At 54.3% G+C, this 21,961-nt stretch overlaps 1 protein-coding gene across 2 annotated transcripts; it reads right to left on the reverse strand.

Moving 5' to 3' along the window:
* Positions 1-3,602: 3,602 nt before the first annotated feature.
* si:rp71-1c10.7 (uncharacterized) lies at positions 3,603-20,676 on the reverse strand. Of its 2 annotated transcripts, none has more exons than XM_015346205.2 (5): positions 20,444-20,676; positions 10,877-10,975; positions 10,027-10,167; positions 9,380-9,435; positions 3,603-7,584 (listed from the first exon to the last, which is right to left on the reverse strand). In XM_015346205.2, exons 1-4 carry the CDS (start codon positions 20,514-20,516, stop codon positions 9,392-9,394), a joined length of 357 nt encoding a protein of 118 aa, XP_015201691.1. In that variant the 5' UTR covers positions 20,517-20,676; the 3' UTR covers positions 3,603-7,584; positions 9,380-9,391. The 2 variants fall into 2 exon arrangements, with proteins under 2 accessions (XP_015201691.1, XP_069044292.1); XM_069188191.1 differs by lacking the exon at positions 20,444-20,676 and adding an exon at positions 14,211-14,427.
* Positions 20,677-21,961: the final 1,285 nt, after the last annotated feature.

A 21,961-nucleotide genomic window follows, 5' to 3' on the forward strand; every position in this document is an offset into this window, starting at 1 on the left:
AGGAGAGCAGAGTGATGTAGCCAATTCATAGAGGGGGATTATTAGGAGGCCATGATTGGTAAAGGCCAATTGGAAATTTGGCCAGGACACCGGGGTTACACCCCTACTCTTTTCGAGAAGCGCCCTGGGAGTTCACACACAGAGAAGAGTCTGAGTCTGTACTCCAGACGGGACTGCACCATGCTGTTCATCCTGTGGTGCCTGGGTCTCTGACGAATGTGGAGCCGGTGTCATACTATTTGCTACTAGAACGCTGGGAGGAATGGAAAGATAGCTCTGGCTCCTCTCGGATCACACTAAACCACGAACCCGGCCTTCAGGCTCCAGCGCCCACCCGGGCTGCTGATAATCGGCACCACACGCTGCTGTTTGGCCCTCAGTGCCGTGGTTGCTAGGGAAACAACGCGCAGGCGTCCCAGAGACAGAATGGCGCTGCGATCAGAACCGGCCAGCAGGGGGCGGTGACGCATTAGTTCTAGTGCGAGCCCTTGTCCACGTTCCTTATAGTACTAATAATACGCTTAACTTACACAGCGCGTTTCATTCCAGCGAACCTCAAAGTGCTTCACACAAAGGTAAAAGCTAAGGCAACTAAAAATGACTTATCCATTAGCTCTGGAATCGCGCTTCTGCGTCTTCTTGCGTGGGCTTCAAGCGCGAGCCGGCCGGGTCAGGCTGTGTGGCGTGGAGGCTTTGCTCCGCTGGTGGAAAAAAAAAAAGAAAGCACGTTTTGGCTAAGGTCAAAATAATAATAAAAAATAAACTTTTATCCGTCGTTACTGGCCCTGCGGTCGGCGTTTGGGCGTGGCGTGAAGGTTGTCCTCGCGAACGCGGGTGGGGAGTAAGGGGTTACTTGAACCTTCAGAGAGAGGAGGACACCGGGCATTTCTGAGAGGAATCAAGGAACTCCTTGATCCTTATCTCGCGGCTGTGGATCAAGGAGTTCCTCGGAACTGTGTCCGTGTCTGTGGGCGTGCGGGGGAAGGGTGGGACTGCAGTTCGGGAAAAATGCCCCCCCCCCCCTCCTCCATCCTCAGTCATCGCCTGGCAAACAGACGATGTGAGACATTCTCACGATGTGAATGGCCTTTTTTAGTTAAAGGCTCTTCTTCTACGTCTAAATAAGCTGTCGACGGTCTAACTTTCATTCTCCGGGTGGAGTTATAGCAACCGAGGGAGATTAAAAAAAAGACTGCGCGTGAACAGGAAACACCCACGAACACGCGCGCGCGCGCGTGTGTGTGTGTGTTGTCTGCCTAGGGAGATTCTGAATGAAACTCAAAAATAATCGAAGACAGTATTGACAGATTCTGAAACAAACACAGAAACAAGTAGCGGTGTCCTGGGAGTCATGTTCTTTGTATCTGTGCAAATACAACGGGCGACCCACCCGCGCAGGTTTCGGCGTTCACGGGCGGTTACTGTGGCATCCAGCGGCAGGTCAGACCTCAGAGCGAACGATACTATTTTCCGGAGGGGCCAGCAGCCGGCGCTCCGCCATCAGCAGGGCCGGGCTGGGCTCAACCCCTTCGCGCCGGTCATGTGCCGCAGAGCCGCTCGCTGCCCCCCCCCACCAGAGGGCCAGGCTGGCACGCGGGCCCGGGGGGGACGAGCCTGTGCCTGTCTTTCCCACGCGGACATTGGCCCGTGCCGGCTCCCGTCGGCGCCACGTCACGCCGGAGGAATGGTATAAAACCGTGCTGCGCTTTTCTCGGGACTGTGAGTCATCCGGTCCAAATCGAGCCGGGGCGGTGAGGCAGCGCTTGGAAACAGCTGTCTTTGGTTACAGTTCAGCCAAACAAACTCCAGGGCCGCAGGAGAATGAGTAACCGATGTGCGCCGGTCCCTTTCATCAAACCGCGGACAGAAAACCCGCGGTCTCGCCAGTGCCTCCAACAGCGGGCGCCCCAACCGAGGCCTCATGCTCGGTGGGCCACGTTTTTCTCAGTCTCCCCGAGTTTCACACAGCGGTGAACGCCGAGAGAGAGAGAGAGCAAAAGCTTTCTAGCGTTTGTGAGAATGGAAAACACGACACGTAGGAAAAAGACGGTACCCCTCCTCCCATTACACACACACAGCAGCTGTATCTCCCCACAGCTCCCAGCTGGCAGCCCAGTGGAACTCGGCAGCTGTGAGCCTGGTCAGTACCTGGAGGGGAGACTCCTGGGAAAGCTGAGGTTGCTGCTGGGAGAGGTATTTAGGGGGGCCAGTAGGGGGCGCACACCCTGCAGTCTGTGTGGGTCCTAATGCCCTGACTTTGTGGTTAAAGATTGTAAAAGATGTGGGGTGTTACCCCAGCCCCCTGGCCACATTTCCCCCCTGTCCTTTACCAGTCATGGCCTCCTAATAACCCCCCTCTCTGAACTGGCTTCATCACTCTGCTCTCCTCCCCACTGAGAGCTGGTGTGTGTGAGCAGACTGGAGCATCATCCAGGAGGGGCCGCCCAGGGATTGGAGTGCCCAGGAGAGGGATGCTAATATTACACACAGACTGACCCCGGAGCATGAACTGATCAGACTACGACACTGTTGAACCCAGTGTCCCAGTACTGCGTGTTATAGTCAGACTTGTGTCTGAGGTCTTCTTCAGACAGCGGGCGCCGCGCTGAGAGAGGCGACCATCAAGGACCTGCTTACACCCCTCCCTCGGCCCACAGACAAACACCTGGGAGCTACTCACCTGACCTCCTGTGAAAGACTGATTCTAGCGATGAAGCCAGTTTTACCCTGGTTAGTTCTTCCTGCGGTGGGGTCTCTCCGGCTGCCGGTGAAGCACTGTCCCTCTCTCCGAGCCGGCCTCTGGGATCACCGGGATGGGCGCCAGTGTCCGGTCAGCCTCACTGTCCGGCGCGTGGCTCAGACCACCCAGCCCGGGGGTCCCCCCCGTGTCCGAGGTCAGGGAGTGGGGCGCCGACACTGTTTACCCCCTGTGTTAGATTTTGAAATGCCTTTCAGGTTTGTGGTGCATAGGAACATAAGACCGTAAGACGGGTCGGGTCACAGACGAGAGGAGGTGACTCAGCCTGCTTAGTAGTCAACTGATCCCCGGATCTCATCCAGCTGTTTCCTCCAATGGCTCTTACAAGGCCGTGCAGCGTGTCCCCCACTCCCACCACCCTTTGTGTAAAGTAGAGCCTCCTCTCCTGACTGGAGGATCTTATCCAGCTGTTTCTTGAGAGAAGTCAGGGTATTGGCTTCAACAACAGAGACTTGGGCAGCTTGTTCCCCGCTCCCACCACCCTTGGTGTAAAGACATCCCTCCTGTTCTCGGTTTCAAGTGCACTTCAACAGTTTCCACCAGTGTTCCCTGGTTTGTGTTTCTTTGTTTGTTCTGAAGGCCCCCTCCGGGTTCACTGGGCTGATGTCCTTGAGGATTTTGAACACCTGAGCCAGCTGCCCTCGCAGTTGTTTCTGCGCAAGTGAGGTATTTTGTTGACGGATGCTGAACTCATTCCGGTCCGGAAGCTGCGGGAGTTCCGACAGCGCTCCGACACGTGGCTCAGTCTGGGAGAGACGGGGAGAAACCCCACCCCCACACCCCCACACCCCCACACTCAGACACGGGCCTCTCAGACTGGAGTCATGACACCGGAGACGAGATGTGAAAACCACAAAGTGCTCAGTTTATTCAAATTAATTTATGACAACCTGCACATCGTAATAATTAATAAACTCTGTTTCCTTTTTTAGCAAGTGTAATAAATTAATGCTTTTAAAACTCAGGCGGTATGAAAAACGAACTTTGCGGATATATAAGGCATTTAAAAATACAAACATTCTATAACGTTTATTTACAATGTTTCTTAGTATTTCATACAACAGTTGTCAAGAGAACTGCATTGTGATTTTCTGGGTGTATGGGACACACAGGAGCGGGGGGTGTCCCCCTGAAGACAGGTGTGTCTGTTATGAGAGAGGAGGTCAGAGGTCAGAGGTCAGAACCCCACTCTCCTCTGCAGAGACGTGTTTGAGAGTCTTCTCCTCATCTCCACCAGCACTCTCTGGAGCAGCTGCAACTGATAAACGCTGTGGGCTGGAGACCGGCAGAGCCCCCCTCTCTGTCCTGGATAAATATACGACGACCCCCATCCCCCCCCCGATCAGCTGTCGTTCTGAATCCATTCTGCATTCAGCCCTTCATGGGCAAAGCGCTAGTGGGTTTGAGCCTGCTCCTTTTGGTGCCCGGTGCTGTGTCTCAAGACACGCCGGGGGGCCATGTCGGGTCTCACGAGCCCCACGTCCTGTCTGCCGCCTCAGTGGCGGGTATCCCTTTCACAGCGGGGACAGGCAGGTTTCAGCTGTGCGGGTGTGCTCCATGGCCCCTGCTTCAATATGTCTTTCTTATTGCATGCAGAAGTTATTGCTCATTACATTGTGCTTAGAAGGAAGAAATAAGACACTTCTTTTAAATACACAAGGGACACAGCCCCATTGCAGAGTCCATGGCAGTGACTCATGGACACACAGTAACCAAGACACACCTGCTCTGTCCCCCAGGGGACCTGTCTCCTCCTGAGCTGTACTGCTCAGCCAGGGGCCCCGGTCATGGTGCCGTGGTGCCAGGGGGGCTGTAGGCTCACAGTGCAGCTGGGCTCTTAATGACCTGAATCAGCTCATTAATGGCTTAATTGGATCAGTTCACCAGCTCCTCCTGGCTCTTCAGGTGCTACAGCTTTAAAGAGACTAAGACATCCTGTAGCCACACTGAACAGCCAGCCCTCCAGGACCAGGACTGGACAGCCCTGCTGCAGACACACTCACTGACCCCTCCAGGACCAGGACTGGCCAGCCCTGCTGCAGACACACTGACTGATCCCTCCAGGACCAGGACTGGACAGCCCTGCTGCAGAAACACTGACTGACCCCTCCAGGACCAGGACTGGACAGCCCTGCTGCAGACACACTGACTGACCCCTCCAGGACCAGGACTGGACAGCCCTGCTGCAGACACACTGACTGACCCCTCCAGGACCAGGACTGGACAGCCCTGCTGCAGAAACACTGACCCCTTCAGGACCAGGACTGGACAGCCCTAGGCTACCTTTTGACACCACCTCTGTCTACATGCGGAACACCTAAATACAAAATCGGGGTCACCTGAAATGTGAGAAGACAGGACCCCACTGCGAGGTCTTCTCCTACAGCTGGGGCACCGAGAGTCTCTGCAGTTCTCTGGTGAAATTCACAATTCACACGTCTGAGTGTAGCTGGTTGCTCCCACATCTGCTTCTGGTTTCGAATGCCCAGCGGATCCCTGAACGCGAAGTGGGTGTGCTCAGTAAAGTGCTAATAATAATGAGACACCGTACTGCAGAGCACCCTGCCCTGACGGGGCTGGGCAGAGACTGTCCCAGCAGCGGGACGGCGGGCGGGCCAGGAGACGGGAAGACGAAGCCCCTGCCCCTACGCCGCGCGGCTGACTGCTCTGGAACTCATTGGCAAACGCGCTCCTGGGGCCGGAGCCGCAGGCGATCGCAGCACCCGATCCACGGCGGGCTAGGAGACACGGGTGTGAACAACTGTGCGCACAAGCAGCACACACTCGCCAAGCAGAGCGGCTAAGAGACCAGCGCGGTGGCGCAGAGCTGGGGCCCCGAGTTCAATTCCCAGACCTGGGGTGCTGTCTGTGTGGAGTTTGTATGTTCCCTCTAGGCCCATGTGGGTTTCTTCCCATAGTCCAAAGACAGGTTAATGGGCTTCTGGGAAAACTGGCCCTGGTGTGTGTGTGTGTGTGTGTGTCCTGTGATGGACTGGTGTCCTGTCCAGGGTGTGTGAGTCTGTGTGTGTCCTGTGATGGACTGGTATCCAGTCCAGGGTGTGTGTCTGTGTGTGTCCTGTGATGGACTGGTGTCCTGTCCAGGTTGTGTGAGTCTGTGTGTGTCCTGTGATGGACTGGTGTCCTGTCTAGGTTGTGTGAGTCTGTGTGTGTCCTGTGATGGACTGGTGTCCTGTCCGGGGTGTGTGAGTCTGTGTGTGTCCTGTGATGGACTGGTGTCCTGTCCGGGGTGTGTGAGTCTGTGTGTGTCCTGTGATGGACTGGTGTCATCTGCCTTGTGCCCGGTGCGTGCTGGGACTCTGTACTGGATAAAGTGGTTAGAAATTGGATGGATGATGACCAATTCTTTCAAAAGACACTTCTCCTCACGACCACTTAAGATGGACCTATTCTGTTGATATATATATTTAATTTTTGCCGGTGGTGGCGCCGCCGCCCGGCTCAGCCTGTGGGGTCATTTGAAAAAACCTTTGAAGGTGACTCCTTCTGAAGCTCAGTCAGCCGTGCAGCGCGTGGGCAGGGAAGCCGCAACGCCCAGGCAGCGCCAGTGACGTCCGCCTGTTCATCCCAGCTGGAGAACAGCCCCGAGAGCGGGCTTCCTGATTCAGCACAAGCGAGAGCTCTGAGTCAGAGCGAAACACCGGGGCCACTTTCAGAGGCTTCTATTTCTGGGGCAAATGCGGCTCGGGCTCTGCTCAGAGCGGGCAGACTCCCTCGATTTCTCCGAAACCTCGGAGCGCCATCCCGCCCCGGTGCTTGTGCAAAACAGGCACTGTCTTACGATCGCGGGGGTGGGGGGGTCTGGCCTGAATTTCGTTTGAAAAATAAAAAAAGGCGAATGATGAAAAGGAGTCTACGCGCGGTTAAAACTGGCCCTGCCAATCCTTCACCCTACACAGGCCGAACCCTGAGTTTAAACGTAGGCTGGCAATCGTAGCCTCGTGCACAGCTGCGCATAGCGGGACGCACAAACTAGACAACTCGCGGCCGCCATTTTAATAGTGCAGAACTGAATTCGTGACGGCAAGCTGTGCGCAAATAAGATGCAAAAAGGGCTACTGCGTGTAAAATGAGACACACTGAGTACTAGTTTGGGTCATAACTAGCCTTTGCCTGAGCTCCCGGTGGAAAAAGCCGAAGTTTACGAGTCTATAACATGACTCCCCTTTTCCTAGCCCTTCCCATCATGCCATGCACTTCCGGTCCCTCGCTCTGTAGCCATGGCGCTAGTCCGGCTGGAGCGTCAGGGAGGCCGGAGACTCCGAATGATTTTACTTACGGCACAGGGATACGACTGAGAAAGCAGAACACGGAATTCCAAATGAAACCTTGACCGCCCCACCCCACCCCCATAAAAAAACATTTCCCATATTGCTGTCGGCGTGAGAACAAAAACAAACAGCTTTGCTTCATGTGAAAATAAATAAATAGATTAATACGCAAAAAAAACCCAACAACCCATCACCCAACATAAAAGAAAAAAAAAGAATTCCCGATCATATCTACAATCCCAGCACAGAAGCTGTTCCTCAGAGGAAATGCCGTGGATGGGATCTCCTCGTGGGAAAAGCTCCAGGTGATTGGCCCCAAGTGTCTGTGTCTCAGGGGAGGGGGAAGACAGCCGGCGCTTTCTTTCGTCCAAACGCAGAGGGAGGATGGAGCGAGAGAGAGCCGAGCCAGGGGCGTCCAGGTCCGAGCCCAGCTGTCGAGGCGCCGCCGCATCCCGGCTCCCATCCGGCACGGTCTTCCCGAGATCCCAAAGCTAGCACGTTCATGTCGCGGAGCTGCCGAATCCAGTATCTCAGGTCCTAGAGGGAGCAGAGGGGCGACAGGAGAAGACTCACTTGCAGGTGCCTCCGGGGGCGGTTCTGTCGGAACACAGGACCGGTCACAAACGAGAGGAAACCGCTGCCGGGCTCTGACCCAGCCCGCACCTGTGTCACATCAGACCGCGGGTGAAGCCTTAATCCGAGGGCAGCAACACGGTGGCAGGAAGTCCCATCATGCACTGAGGGATGCCCACTGTGAGGGGTAGGAAGGCACTGCCCCTGTTCCCAGTGCGCCTGTCTGCTGCCCCCTCGTGGAAACAGGCAGTGCTGCAGGAGGAGGCTTAGGGGCAGGGGGTGGAATTATTCAAGCAGAACTGCTGAGGCCCAGGCCCCTCTGTCAGCGGGGCACAGCTCTCCTGGAGGCTCTCCTGAATCCCCAGCAGCTGCCAGTAACCAGTTACGCTACAGGGCAGAGCAGAGGTCAACCTGAAATACCACACAGCTGCGCACGACCGCGCCGGAATGAAAGGGACAACGGGGGGCGCGGAGCCAGGAATGACGGAGTAGGAGCCGTGCCGGACCAGTGACGTCGCCACCGGAGTCGAGAGCCAAGCTCTCGCGCTCAGCAGAACGATGTCATCAAAGGCCAAATTAGCGCACAGAGAGGCCCGCTCCTTCCAGGCCCAGTATTTCAGAAAGAACAGCACTCGGCACTGTTAAACAAGAGGGTCAATATTCTCGGAGCTTTTCAGCCACATTCCCACTGGGTAACGCGTAGACCAGGCCTCTCGAACCCTGGTCCCGGAGAGCCCCAGTCCGGCAGCCTGGAAATCTTGAATCTCCGAAGGCCTGGAGTGATTTCCCTGTGATTATTTAAGCAGGTGATGTGGACAGTGAAGTCCTTTAGAGATGATTTGGAACAAACCTGGAAGGTCATTCAGCCCTCTAGGAGAAGTGTTCCCATCATGGAAACACTGCTTGCTTAACTGACTGGTTGATTGCTTAAACATGTCTTCCTAACAGCCTACGGCTGGAGCCCCTCTGATTGAGGGGGACCTACTGTATAAGACTCACTGGACTGGGGCTGGAGCCCCTCTGATTGAGGGGGACCTGTAAGACTCACTGGACAGGGGCTGGAGCCCCTCTGATTGAGGGGGACCTCTAAGACTCACTGGACTGGGGCTGGAGCCCCTCTGATTGAGGGGGACCTCTAAGACTCACTGGACTGGGGCTGGAGCCCCTCTGATTGAGGGGGACCTACAGTGTAAGACCGGGGCTCTCCAGGAGTAACTCCCAAGTCTCTGATCCCAGAGCCAGCAGACTTCACTGAAGGATCTGTGTGAGTCAAGAGCTCGGCTGCAACGAGAGCCAGCAGGAGCGCTGGGGACCCCCGCGGCGGTGTTCCCATCGCGGTGTGCAATACAGGTGTTCGGCTTTATCTTTACCTCCACTGCGGCTCAGTGGGTTTAGACACTAATGACCTCCTGGCGAGGTGTGACAGACGCTCCTGTAATTTCAGCTCTAAACGATCTCGTTACTGTTTGCTTTCTCTGAAGTGACATGCTGCTGCCGGTAATGGAGTGTAACAGGAATCCGCCGTTCCTTTCCCAGACACTCCTCCTGATCGGAAACGCCACCCTCCCGGCACCGGTCCCGGATCCGTGCCAAACGGCAGCTGGGACACCAGAGGGATCGCCAAGCCCCGCGGAGGTGCAGGGCTCTTCCTCGAACAGGGCGTGTCGGCTCCCTGCCCGGCAATGCTTGCCAGCACTTGCTTTGAAGCGCTCGGGACGATTCCGAGCGCCACACCCCCGCCCTCCGAGCGGCATCTCACCTGCCTCCCCTTCTAGACGATGGCGTACAGCGGCCCCGTCGTCTCCTCAATGGGCTCTGCGCAAAGCAAGAGGAAAGCAGGCGTGAGTGCTGGAGGGAAAGGCAGGAAGGCACTGTTCTGTGGCTCCATTTCACACAAGACTGGCCTGTTGGGCAGATAGTAGCCAATTCATCCCACACCCAGCTGCCTTTTGCCAGACGCCAAGGTATCGGCTTCAACAACATGGCTGGGCAGCTTGTTCCACACTCCCACCCCCCTTTGTGTAAAGTACAGCCTCCCGTCTTGACTGAAGGATCTCATCCAGTTGTTTCTTGAGAGAAGTCAGCGTACCAATTCAATTAAAATACTTTATTCATCCCCAGGGAGGCAATGTAATGTTGGCTTTGACAGCATGACTGGGTAGCTCATTCCCCACTCGCACAATTATTTAAATTAAATACTGCTGCAAAACTGGTTCAATATCCACACGTACTCTGTTGTCTTACAGAGAAGATTGAACGTTGTTCTTTACAAGAATAGGAGTTCACACTGGAAAACTAAGGGGAAATTTGCTCTGGACGGAGAATGGGAAATGCTTCCTGTACACAAAGAGTGGTGGGTGTCTTCCCGTCTCTTGTTCTGCTCCCCCTTCCGGGAGGGTGTCTTACCGCGCAGGGGCTTGTCGCTGCGGGACTTGCAGTGATGTACCAGCACCCCGATCCCCATGGCCAAGAGAATGGTGACGAGGGAGAAGCTGACCAGCGCCACCACCATCCAGATGTTCGTGCTGTGCTCCGCCTCTTTCACGCCTGCAGAGAGGAGTCAACGCACCCACCTGAGCAACTCAGATTCTGTGGACAAGCAGCAGCACTTTCAGCTGCAGTTACAGCAGACCGGCCACTAGAGGCCGCTCATTTGTGTTAATAGACATAGGGAATGACAACCCCTTGCACCACAATGGCACAGCCCAGGGGAGCCCTGGTTTCAATTCAAGGGGTGCTATCTGTGCAGAGTTTGCATGTTTTCCCTGTGCTCATGGGGGTTAACTCCCACAGTCCAAAGACATGCTGGTAGGTCAATGGGTTTCTGGGAAAATCAGCCCCAGTGTGAGTGTTGGTGTCTATGCAGGGTTGGCTCTGTCTGTCCTGTGGCGGGCTGGCTTCATCTTGCCCCCGTGCGCACTGCTTGCTGGGATAGGCTCCAGCTCCCCTGCGACCCTGAACTGGCTGAATGGATGGAGGTATAAGCTAGCAATCAAGCTATCATTAGCTCTCAGGTGCGCTTCCTGTTTTTACTAAACAAACCTCAGGCCATAAGGAGCTAAGCAAGTCATTTGCTGAGCGAGGGGAGATTGGTCCTTGACATCCGAAGGTGTTAGATTTGCGCCCCCAGACGAGTTGAGCTATTGTAGTCCCTTCTTCACTTATCATTTAAGTCGATTCAAGCTTGCACTAAGCACTAAGTTTCAGGGTCACAGAAATGGGGGCTCTCCAGAAGAGGGGCTCCCCTGGTACTCACAGGCGTCGCAGGAGAGAGTTTTGGGGTACTTCTGGCAGATGCTGCAGGAGATGCATTCTTCCAAGTCAGCGTTCCAGACCTCGGTGTTGTTGCACTGCTCTGTGGGAGAGAGAGAAGAGGGGTTCAGTCCTCGCACGGAGCTCCCTGCCCCCCCCAGAATCACAGCTCCCCCGAGTTAGACGGCAGGGCCGCCGTATTTTTATTCCTGCCGTAATTCAACACTACCCCTCCCCCACAGCGCGGTCTGACGTTCAGCGACTTCACCGTGACATTCCGCCAACCACCGAGAGGGTTTCCCTGTTCGCCAGGAGGAAGCTGGAAAAATCCAGTGTTCTTCCTTATTCCAGCTGACCGGGGAGCGTGACGCGTTCTTTCCCTGGCCCGTATTTGAACTAGGAAGCGCGCGCGTGTTGTTTTTTTACAAGCCCATCACGCTCACACGGAAAGGAAGAGTGCATTGTGGGACACACACACACACACCCTTCAGAAACGGTCTTTGACTTCAAGCCAACAGGGCCCGGAGCACAATGAGTGGCTCCAGCCCCAGACACATAAGGCAAGCAGATTCTGTCTGGGGGTGGGGGAGGGAGAGTCAGGGCTGAAAACGAGCGCCGGCTCTGGGCTGAGGTGCTGTAAATATCCCCCGCGCGTCGACAGCGATCGCGGCCACTCACTTCCTGGGGAAGAGTCATCGCGAAACCGCGCGGCCTGTGTCGGCGGGAGACACCTCTGGAGTCAGCAGAAAGTCAAAAGTGTCGAATAATTCCTTTCTTGCTGTCGACAAAGGGGGCAGAGGGCAGGTAGTGGTTTCGCAGAGGATGTGAGAGAAACATCATACCAGGCAATGAGAAAGAAGCGTGAAATTTGATCTGGGTGCGTCTAAAATTCTGCCGGTTTTTCCTCCTGCCTGGCGTTTGTCTTATTTATCACTTGGCTCAGACCCCCGGTCCTGTACTTTTGACACCCCAAGAAGGCTTCACAGCTGAAACGTTGCGTTTCCTCTCTTCTCTTTTCAGCATGGAATAAACCTATTGCTTGTTCCTTTTGCAGATTACGAATTTTTCTGAAAGACGTTTTGTTTCGAGTCTCCCCCATTCACGTCACTTAACGAATAAGGTCGAAGGACGGGATTTAAAGGAACACAGTCTAAAGGAACCTTTCGAGGACTGCGTGCTCGGCCTGTCAGATCAGGATCTAGAAACCATCCCTTCAGGAAAAAACAAAATCACTCCCCAATTCCTCGTAGGATAACTGTGCTAGAGAGAACCGCGCCACCTACTGGTCCACCAGTTACACTCACAGTAGCAGCCTGGTTATCTTTACGGGTCTCCCATCCCAGTACTGACCAAAGCGGCCCGCTGCGCTCCTGAGATCTGATGGAAATTGTGGTCCAGAGGGAAGAGCACCCCCTACTGGTCCACCAGCACCCCTTACACTTACAGCAGCAGCTTGGCTTCCCTTAGAGGTCTGACAGTACTGACACAGCCCAGTTCTGCTGGGCTCCTGAGACCAGCTGAAAACTGCCCCCCCCCTCTTATTGATTCATGAGCTGGAGCTGTTCCAGTGCGAGTTCAAATCTTTAGGTTCGTTGACCTCTTTGACCTCGAAGGCTGTTGGTTCCCTAGAAGGAAATAAACGGCTCTCAGACCACTGGCCCCCCGTCTCGTCAGCGAGCACGTGGTTCACCGCTATGTTGGTTTTGCTCTCTGCCCTTCGAGAAATGCACTCTAGTTATCTTCCGCTAAACCACATCTCTAATCACTCCACCCTCCGACTTGCGCTGTCACTTCCTTTCCAGACTTCGAGCAGCTCTGTCACTAAGCTCTCGACACCCCTGGCGCCCCAGCTGTGCCAGGAAACCTCCCTCACCGGCGCACTGGGGCTGGGGCCAGGGAACGATGCTCTGCGCTCGAACCTTGGTTTCCACCGTTCCTTAGGGCATCGGCTCCAACAACAGGGCTGGGCGGCTTGTTCCACACTCCCACCACCCTTTGTGTAAAGTCGGGCTTCCTGTTCTGACCGCAGGATCGCATCCAGCTCTGTTTCTTGAGAGAAGTCAGGGTACCGGCCTTAAGGGCATGGCCGGACGGTTTGTTCCACACTCCCACCGGCCTGTGGGCAAAGCAGTGCCTCCTGTTCTCAGTGTGAAATGCACTTCCCTGTGGCTTCCAGGTGTCCTCTGGTGAATGACAGTACATGGTGATTGTGCCTGCCACAGTGTTGCACATTACAACCGGCTACAGTAACTCGCGCAGGTGTGGTCTTGTGTTTTGCCCACAGCGTCACAGACAGACCTTTGCTGGGCTGCAAACCGTTTAACGTGAGATGGTCCTCAGGCTCACAGGACATTTTGAAGGGACCCGTAGAAGGAACTGAATCTCTTCGGTTTCAGGCCAAGGGAAAAAAAAAAAGAGGAGCTGAATTTCCTTGCAGCTCCCAAGGTAAAGAAGAGGCTCTTCTGAGGTTCATCCAAGACGAACTCGGACTGCAGACCCACTGCTCCCACATTCACATGTAATTACAGGGGGAAATGCCACTTAGTGTTCTGTACTACGGCCTCCAGCAGTCTTACAGTAATCGTTATGATTTTATTACAGCAATTAAAGTATTTACAAGTTTGCATGCAATACCTATTGCTACATTCACCCAGGTTGCATTATTTTCCTTGGGCCGTCCGGGGTGTGAAATCACTCCTGCCTGGCCGACAAAGTCCTTAAGCATTTACAATCTCTAGGTGACGTTTACCAGCTCAGTGGTTGTGCCTCTCTGCCGTCCGCCTGGCTGTCCAGCACTGACTGACCGGCCACAGGGGCTGATTCAGGCAGCGTGCTCTGTCCTTGGCCTTAATGAAGAGCCCACAGCCCTTTCAATCTCTCCTTCTAAAGCGAACGTCCCTCCTCTTCCGTTCCCCCCCCGGATCCGATTTCGATTTTTCAAGAACTTTATTTTCTTTCCGCAAATAAACAGATAATCACAAAATAGAAAATGTTGCACTAATATATATACTTAAAACGGTATATATGAACACATCTCGTTAGGGGTAGACAAGGCAACAGTTACATAACAATAATTTCTCTAATTCAGGTGCATTTTCCCCGAGTCATCTTGGGTCACTTCCAAAGCAGGACGGCGGAGCGGGCCGGCAGGCGCTAGAAGAGTTTGCAGTGGTGATTAATCCAGCTCACTTTTCCGCCCCAGACGTCTTTGCTTTGGTGTTGCGGCACACACGTTTCTCGTTGCTATGTCAACGGTCGGGCCCTTTCCACAGTCCCCGGGGGGAACGACAAGAAACCCTTTTCTTATTGATCTCCCCCCCGAGGGAGCGGTGACTCACGCTTCCATTTCGGGAGCTCGTGTCCACAGCCGACATTCCTCAGCCGAATGCCGGAGCATGTCGGGAAGGCTGTGTCCACATGAGTCATCGCGGAGAGGCAGTCTAACAAGCGCGCTTCCCAGTACCTGGGGCTTCCTGGAAACTCAGGATTTCCAGGCTGCTGCGGGATTAAAGGGACCCTTTGTGTTCGGAGTGATCTCACACGCCCTCTGAAAGGGAAACATTTTAGCCACACAAACCGCCTCCTGGCACGCGATTCGGTTCCCACGCGGAGCTCGTCCTGACCGAACCGAGAGTTTGTTTGCAGTCAGGAGAAGCGCTTTGCCACACAGCCTTGGAAAAGCAAAAATGTGTTTTTACGGCAGTAAGAGGAGACACTGCTCCCTATCAGATTCATACTCGGATAGTTTTTCTGTTGCATTACCGACGAGTGTGGCTAAAGAAGACACAATGAACACACCATTTTCTCAGTACAAACACAAAAAAACACTGCACTATTGAGAAACAGCCTCACCGTCTTGTCCTTAGCCTGCGAGAGGAGATAATAATAATAATTGCTTACACTTATATAGCGCTTTTCTGGACACTCCACTCAAAGCGCTTTACAGGTAATGGGGACTCGCCTCCACCATCACCAATGTGCAGCCCCACCTGGATGACAAACACTATTATTATTGTTATTATTATTGAGAGGCTGTTCTGATCCTGTCAGGTATGGGAATTCTGGGAATAGATGTGTGTTTTTAGGTGAAGAATATCACATCCTTTCGAACACAGGCTCGCGCTCAGAGGCGGGCGAGAAGTTGCTGAATGAAGAAAAGGCAGGAACTGTGTTATTTCAGACTCGGTGCGATTGTAATCGCACCCACTTCCTCCCTTCGCTGCTCTCCACGAACCTACACTGTGTCCTGCCTCACGCCACACGAGGCGATAGCAAAGGCTGCTGTTTTACTCTTCAGACAACTTGCAAGAGAACGAAGCGGAACCGTAAGCGCTTTCGGTCCCAGTTTAGGATACCGGTGTCATCGTGTGTGTACGTGGTTTTTTTTTTAAGAAACGGCTACCAGCTGCAGTCAAGCTTCTAAAATTAGTGGGGTTCACTGATACCGGCATCGGGACCAGCGGCTCCGCTGAGGCGCCCCGATTAGTTGATCCACTAACCGAAGGAAAATAAGTGCCGGGCGGATTCTCATCTGTTTGCAGTAACTCACAGAGAAACAAACAGGAAGCGTGCGTGCTGACGTCACGGACGCTCCCCCCCCCACCACACACATACACTCCCGCGAGGTTCCACGCGCCGACTCTCGGTAGTTGAATGACAGCTGTCATTAACACCTCGCCACCCCCGGCGGATCTAGGGCTGCGTGACGTCAGCACAGGGCCGACCTCGGCCAAGGGGGTTCTCAGATATCCGGGCAGCTGTGAGCCCAGCCCTGGCGGGGGGAGGCATGCCTCAATTGTGCTTTGCATAGTTCATTATTACCCGGGGTCACTCGGCAGTGTCCAACGTCACATAAATATCCCAAAAATGACAAAATACCACTGAAATAGCTGGGATGCGTGTAATGACGTTAAAGGGGGGGCAGCGTTGTGGCGCAGTTCCATACTCCCACCACCCTTGGCGTAGAGCTGCCGCGAGATGCACTGGTGTCTTGTCCCGAGATACACGTGTCCCCACGGCTTGCTGGGATAGGCGCCAGTTCCCCTGTGACCTTGTAGCGGGTGACGTGTTTAGAAAACACGGATGAGAAGACATCCGAGTGCTCCTCTATGACGTGGCAGCTAGACTTTTAAGAAAAACATCTGCCTCTAGAACATGCCTAAACCACGTGGCCGATGCCGTCATCTTATGGGACGAAAGGGAGTTGTGGAGAAGTGCTGTGTAAGATCATAAGAAGGAGAGGAGAACATCGGCTTCAACAAGGTGGGCGCACAGCTTGTTCCCCACTCCCGCCACCCTCGGCGTAGAGCTCCTTGTTGTTGAGGATGATACTCTGCTATAGATCCACAAACAGCTAGATGGGCTGTGTGGCTCCCTTCTTTTTGTAGTCCTGACATGAATGGTTTCACTCCTTCTCTGACTCTGCTCTCTCGCTCTTTGCTCTATCACATAGACTGAGCTAAGCCTCCCTCCCCTCCTTCCCTGGAGACCCGGGGAACAAGATTTGAAAAACAGGCCCTGTGAGCATATTGAGAGAAAAACAGAGGGGAGATAAGAAGCCCCAAACACTGGCTGTTTACCAGACAAGAGCCTTTGGGCTGTTCTTGAGAAGCAGAGGGGGAATTCCACCGGGCTGGTGTGGCACTCACTCACAGACACACGCGCGCTCTCTCTCTCTCACACACCTGGGGCAGCAGCCAGCGGTCCGGAGACACACAGGTGAGTGAACGGGCCGCTGTGCAAACCGGCCCTGGAGCGAGAGTGAAGGACGGGTCAGCTCGCCCTGAACCTGGCTTGGGCCCTGCCTCTGCGCCCCGTTGCTTGCTGGGATAGGAAGGCCCCGGAGAACATGGCCGGATCGGTGAAGGAGGGAGGGGTTCGGGCTTCGGACTAGAACAAGAGGATTCTCATGCTCTCCACTCTTTTAGGACGGCTGGAGTGTCACCTCGTGGACAGGACAGGACAGTCCTTCACGGACACTCTCTCCTGTTTATGGCAAATTAAGTGCCCAGTATGTCTTTGGACTGTGGGTGGAAAACGGAGCTCTCTCAGAGACAACCCACGTGGACAACATGCAGACTCCCCCCAGAAGGTGCCTCCTGGGAGGCAGCAGCAGCAGTGACGCCGACAGACACGTCACGGGCTCAGACGGCTCACGGAGGGAAACGGGGCCGTGAAATTCCTCCGAACGCGAGTCGCGAAGGGCGGTTTTTGGCGATTTACAAGAATGTAAAAAAAAAAAACACCCCGATGCGCGGCGACGTCAGAGGAGACGATTCTTCAGAAGACTTCCTGTTGTGGCTTCCAGCGGGCGCCGGCAGAGCCCACGCTTCCACAGAGCTGCTCGGGCCGGATCAGATTCCACTGATGGCGCTCCATTGCCGCTCGTGCAGGGCGCAGGCGGGCCGGATCACAGGGCGGACACGGCTGCGCCCCGCACGACCGTCCCGAGAGCGGCCTGGCCGCGCGCAAGCGTTTCTGGCACCAGAGACGTCGGCCCCGCGGCTGACCGAAGGGGGTTAAAACAAACACCTGCCCAGCAGAATTCTGGGGGATCTGTGGAAAACACTGAGGCGCTGATGTTGTCATTTACATCTTCTACACACTGTGGGAAAGATGTGTAGAGATGTTAGAATAAAAGTGAAAAACAACAGGATTTTATGACAAGAAATGAGGGGTTAAAACGGTGTAACACGCTAGCAAGGCCTCGTTTAGAATACTGTGGGCAGTTTTGGTCACCATGTTACAGCAAAGATATTGCTGCTCTGGAATCAGTCCAAGAAAGAGCAACCAGATGAATTCTGGGGCTGAAGGAAATGAGTCTCTTTAGTCTGAAGGGAGTGTCCCCCACTGACAGGCTGGAGGAACTGAGTCTCTTTAGTCTGAAGGGAGTGTCCCCCACTGACAGGCTGGAGGAACTCAGTCTCTTTAGTCTGAAGGGAGTGTCTCCCACTGACAGGCTGGAGGAACTGAGTCTCTTTAGTCTGAAGGGAGTGTCTCCCACTGACAGACTGGAGGAACTCAGACTCTTTAGTCTGAAGGGAGTGTCCCCCACTGACAGACTGGAGGAACTCAGTCTCTTTAGTCTGAAGGGAGTGTCCCCCACTGACAGGCTGGAGGAACTCAGTCTCTTTAGTCTGAAGGGAGTGTCCCCCACTGACAGGCTGGAGGAACTCAGTCTCTTTAGTCTGAAGGGAGTGTCTCCCACTGACAGACTGGAGGAACTCAGTCTCTTTAGTCTGAAGGGAGTGTCTCCCACTGACAGACTGGAGGAACTCAGTCTCTTTAGTCTGAAGGGAGTGTCTCCCACTGACAGGCTGGAGGAGCTGAGTCCCTAGATACAAATATTCAAAATTTTTGAAAAACCTCAACATGGTGAATTTCTTCAGGATCAACACAAATCAGAAGGCAGAAGCGGAGACAACATGGAATTGAGAACAAGAAGCATTGCTTTACACGAAGGGTGGTGGGAGTGGGAAACAAGCTGCCCAGTTGTTGACGCTGATACCCTAGCCGTTTTCAATAAACAACTGGATGAGATCCTACAGTCGGGACAGGAGGCTCTACTTTACACAAAGAGTGGTGGGAGTGTGAAATAAGTAAAAGCTGGATGAGATCCTGGGATCAATTAATGACTAACTCCCAAACGGGCCGGACAGGCCCAAAGGCTTGCAGCTGGCAGCTGCAGTTGACTTTTCATCTGAATATCAGCACTGATATGGACAACTGCCTCTTAAATCAGTGACCCAGAGGACGGCCAGACAGACTGCAGCGCCACAGGGGCGGAGACACGCAGTGAGACTCTGGTTTGATTCAGACTGGTCCCCTTTCATGTTCTGGAAATGCGAAGACCCCCCTCCTCGACAGCACCTGCGGGAGCCTGTCGCGGGAGGAGCGGAGCGTCTCCTGGGTCCTAGCGCCGGCACCACACACGCGTTAGCCATTATAGTACAGGACGTCTATCAATTATTAGGGAGACACCAACTTTCTTTGGACATTGGGGGCAGGGGGTACCTTATCCCCCCCATTCATCTTACACCCCTGAGTTTTGGGTCGTTACATTTTTTTATGGAACTGCATTGGGTTTTGTCTGTGCAGGTTTCCGGAACTTTTTGCGTATGAAGTCTGGGGCACCGAACAATTTTCAGTGTCGGGGTAACTAGGGGAAAAGGTCTGTCTTTCTTTTTTGACGAAACATTCAAAGGAATGCTGTATCAGCAGGCCCGGAAGTGACGCGCCAGGCTGCGGCCAGCTCCCGCAGACGAGCCCGGCTCGAAAGGGACGGTAATCCGTTCAGAGAGGCCGGTGGAGGAGGGGGACAGGTGACGAAGAGGGCTCTCGCCGTCTTTCTCTCCACCGGCGCGGTGAGATCACTGCATCGCTATGCGGGGCTGTGAGTCACGGCCGGAGCCCGAGACCCTCCGGGGCGAAGATATCCAATAAACACACGCCGGCTTAAGCAGCATCGCCGCGGTGGGGGGAGGCGGCTCCAGACACCGAGGCTTTACTTGGAAAAACACTGGGCGTTTACTGGGAATCGCGTCTTTAAAACAAATCCCAAACGGGACTGCTCTCCGCATCGTGAACTTGGTTTGACCTAGTTCCAGACTTTTTATTCTCCTAGCAGCACGGCCAGCGGTAAACGCGACCGTGATGTAGCGAAAGCTTGCCCATACCTGTTGTAAAAACTAAAACTTCACGGTGGATTCCGCGCGTCGGCTTTGCTAAATGCGCCAGCCAGAGTCACGCCCCCCTTCCCCACCACACCACACACACGCGTGTATTACCGACAACTGATCGTTCAAAATACTTCGATAAATAAGACCCTGTTATTGTGGAGAAGAATGATGTCACTGGAGCCCCGGAACCTCGAGCAGACTCTGTTTTGGAACAGATGAGTCGGAGAGACTCATCCCCCCCCGGGCCCTGTCTCGCAAGTCGGCGGCGCTGCGCTGCCTGTCCCTGCTCCTCTGTCCCTGCAAGCTCTCGCCTCCCGGTGTGAGGGAGTCAGGACAGAGCAGGGACACCCTGCCAACACCACACCTCCTGCTCCAGACCACCCTGCCACCGAGTCCCCCCGAGAGCTTCAACTCCAGCAGGGGGTTTTCACGACTCGGAGCGTGTTTAACAGCCGACTCCGCTAAAAGAAGCTCGTCTTCTCTTAGGGTCTTTTTAAATAGTAAATGAAAGAGGGAATAATGTCCCTTCGCTCTAACACACACACACACGTCTCTCCCCGTGTTGCGACGCGCACAGAGACTTCAGTGTCAACGCTGTGGAGAAACTCGGGCAGCCGGAAACATGCAGACCCTGTGAGGTTAAAAGTTCTGTACATTGTCCTCGCACCCAAACCCGCTCTCCCCGTCTTTCTGCGATGAAATCGCTGATCTCTCTCTGTCTCTCTCTCCCCCCTCCGCCTACCCCGGTCCCAGAGCCGTCTCCCGGCTTTGCCCTGTTCCGGGCGCTATATCGCGTTCCAAGCCACGGCGACCCGCGCTGGGTTCCACGCCGGCCACGCCACACAGCTGCCTCGCGCCCCCTGCCCCCCCCCCACGCGGGACCGCTGACTTACTGCTGTTCTGCACCTCGGCTCCCGCGGCGGCGACCAGCGCGCACGCCAGGCAGAAGAGCGCTTTGAAATCCATGCCGTCCCGCTTCCCCGCGACTCCGGACGGAGCTCCTCTCTGGGTCTGTGGTACTGTCGCGCAGGGCTGCCCCCTCTCACTCCCGAGCGGTTCGACACAGGCTCGCTTGTCGCCGGACTGACTCACGCCACAGCCAGCTCGGGGTTTAAAAGTGCACCACCCACGCGCGCCGCGCTCTGACTCATTTCCGAAGCTCTGAGGTTCACGCGCCCGACCTAGCGAAACCGCGCAGGATTTATCAGGAACCCTGCCGGCAGAGAAGATCAAACCCTGTTTTTTGGAGGTGATTTAGTTTCATTTCATGTGTACCTGCGTAATATTGACATCTTTGCCCTCGTTCTTTCGAATTTCGGAGCTTTGGTCCGGAATATAACGCAATGGGTATTTTTTCGGTTTTAGAAAGGAAATCTCACAACAACGACGATGATGATGATGATGATATTATTATTGTTATTATCATTGCTGTTGTTTTTAGAGTAACGTGAAGACTTTCACTCAATAATACATTTAGCGAAATACACAATTAAGCAGTTTAAAGATAATATTTTGTTTCCGGTGGAAAGCTCTCTGTGTTTTTGAATCCTGTCAGAGTTCCTGTTGAACACACACACACACCACAGCCCTGACAGAAACCCACTTCCAATCAGCCCGTGTGATCAGACCTCCTCCCTGGACGTCCTGCATTCTCGGATCCCCTGTGTCTGTTTAACCACTCAGGGGGGAATTGAGGGTGTGATGTTCGAAGGTTTCGGAAGGTCCCCTAATGAAGACTGTGAACTTGGTACATTAGGTGAGTTTGATACATTCTCAGAGACACGGTCTGCTGAAACAAAGTTGCGCACCAACGGCCGAATACAGCAGAGTTCCCAGGGCCCCTCCTTCCTCCAGTGGCACCTCTGAGCCCAGCAGTTTTGCTGCCAAAATCCCACCCTCCACACCAATGGTGCCGGGCAATCCGGGCACAGCGCCAGCTGGTCTTGCTTCAGCCCCCTGCTGTACAAGTCGGTCCTGGAACCAGAGCCCGTGTGCAGAGTCTGCTGTTGTACCGTGAGTGAGGGGCTGGACCCCCGCTGTTACGCCACACCCCCCCCCCCGGAGGACTCGTCATTGCACCTCGCATTCCAACACGGTTCCCAGTCGACCCATTTACCCCAGCCTGTTTCAGGCTGCTCTCTGCTCAGTATTCGGTTTGTCGTGGCTTGAGCTACCCTCTCTGTCGCTGTGACTTCCTACTTGTCTGTTGGCTTCCTGACCCTGGTTTGTTCCGCGGCTGTGTCTCCTGGTGTTGGTCTTGGCCATTTGATTTTTAAGAAGTTTATTTTCTTTTCACAAATAAATACAGAGAATCACATAATAGAAAGCTTTACATGAATATATATATATAACACATCTCATTACGTTTAGACAAGGTCACAGTTACATAGCAACAATTTCTCTGGTGCAGG

The sequence above is a fragment of the Lepisosteus oculatus genome, chromosome 4 (assembly GCF_040954835.1).
Source record: "Lepisosteus oculatus isolate fLepOcu1 chromosome 4, fLepOcu1.hap2, whole genome shotgun sequence".
Taxonomy (NCBI): Eukaryota; Metazoa; Chordata; class Actinopteri; order Semionotiformes; family Lepisosteidae; genus Lepisosteus; species Lepisosteus oculatus.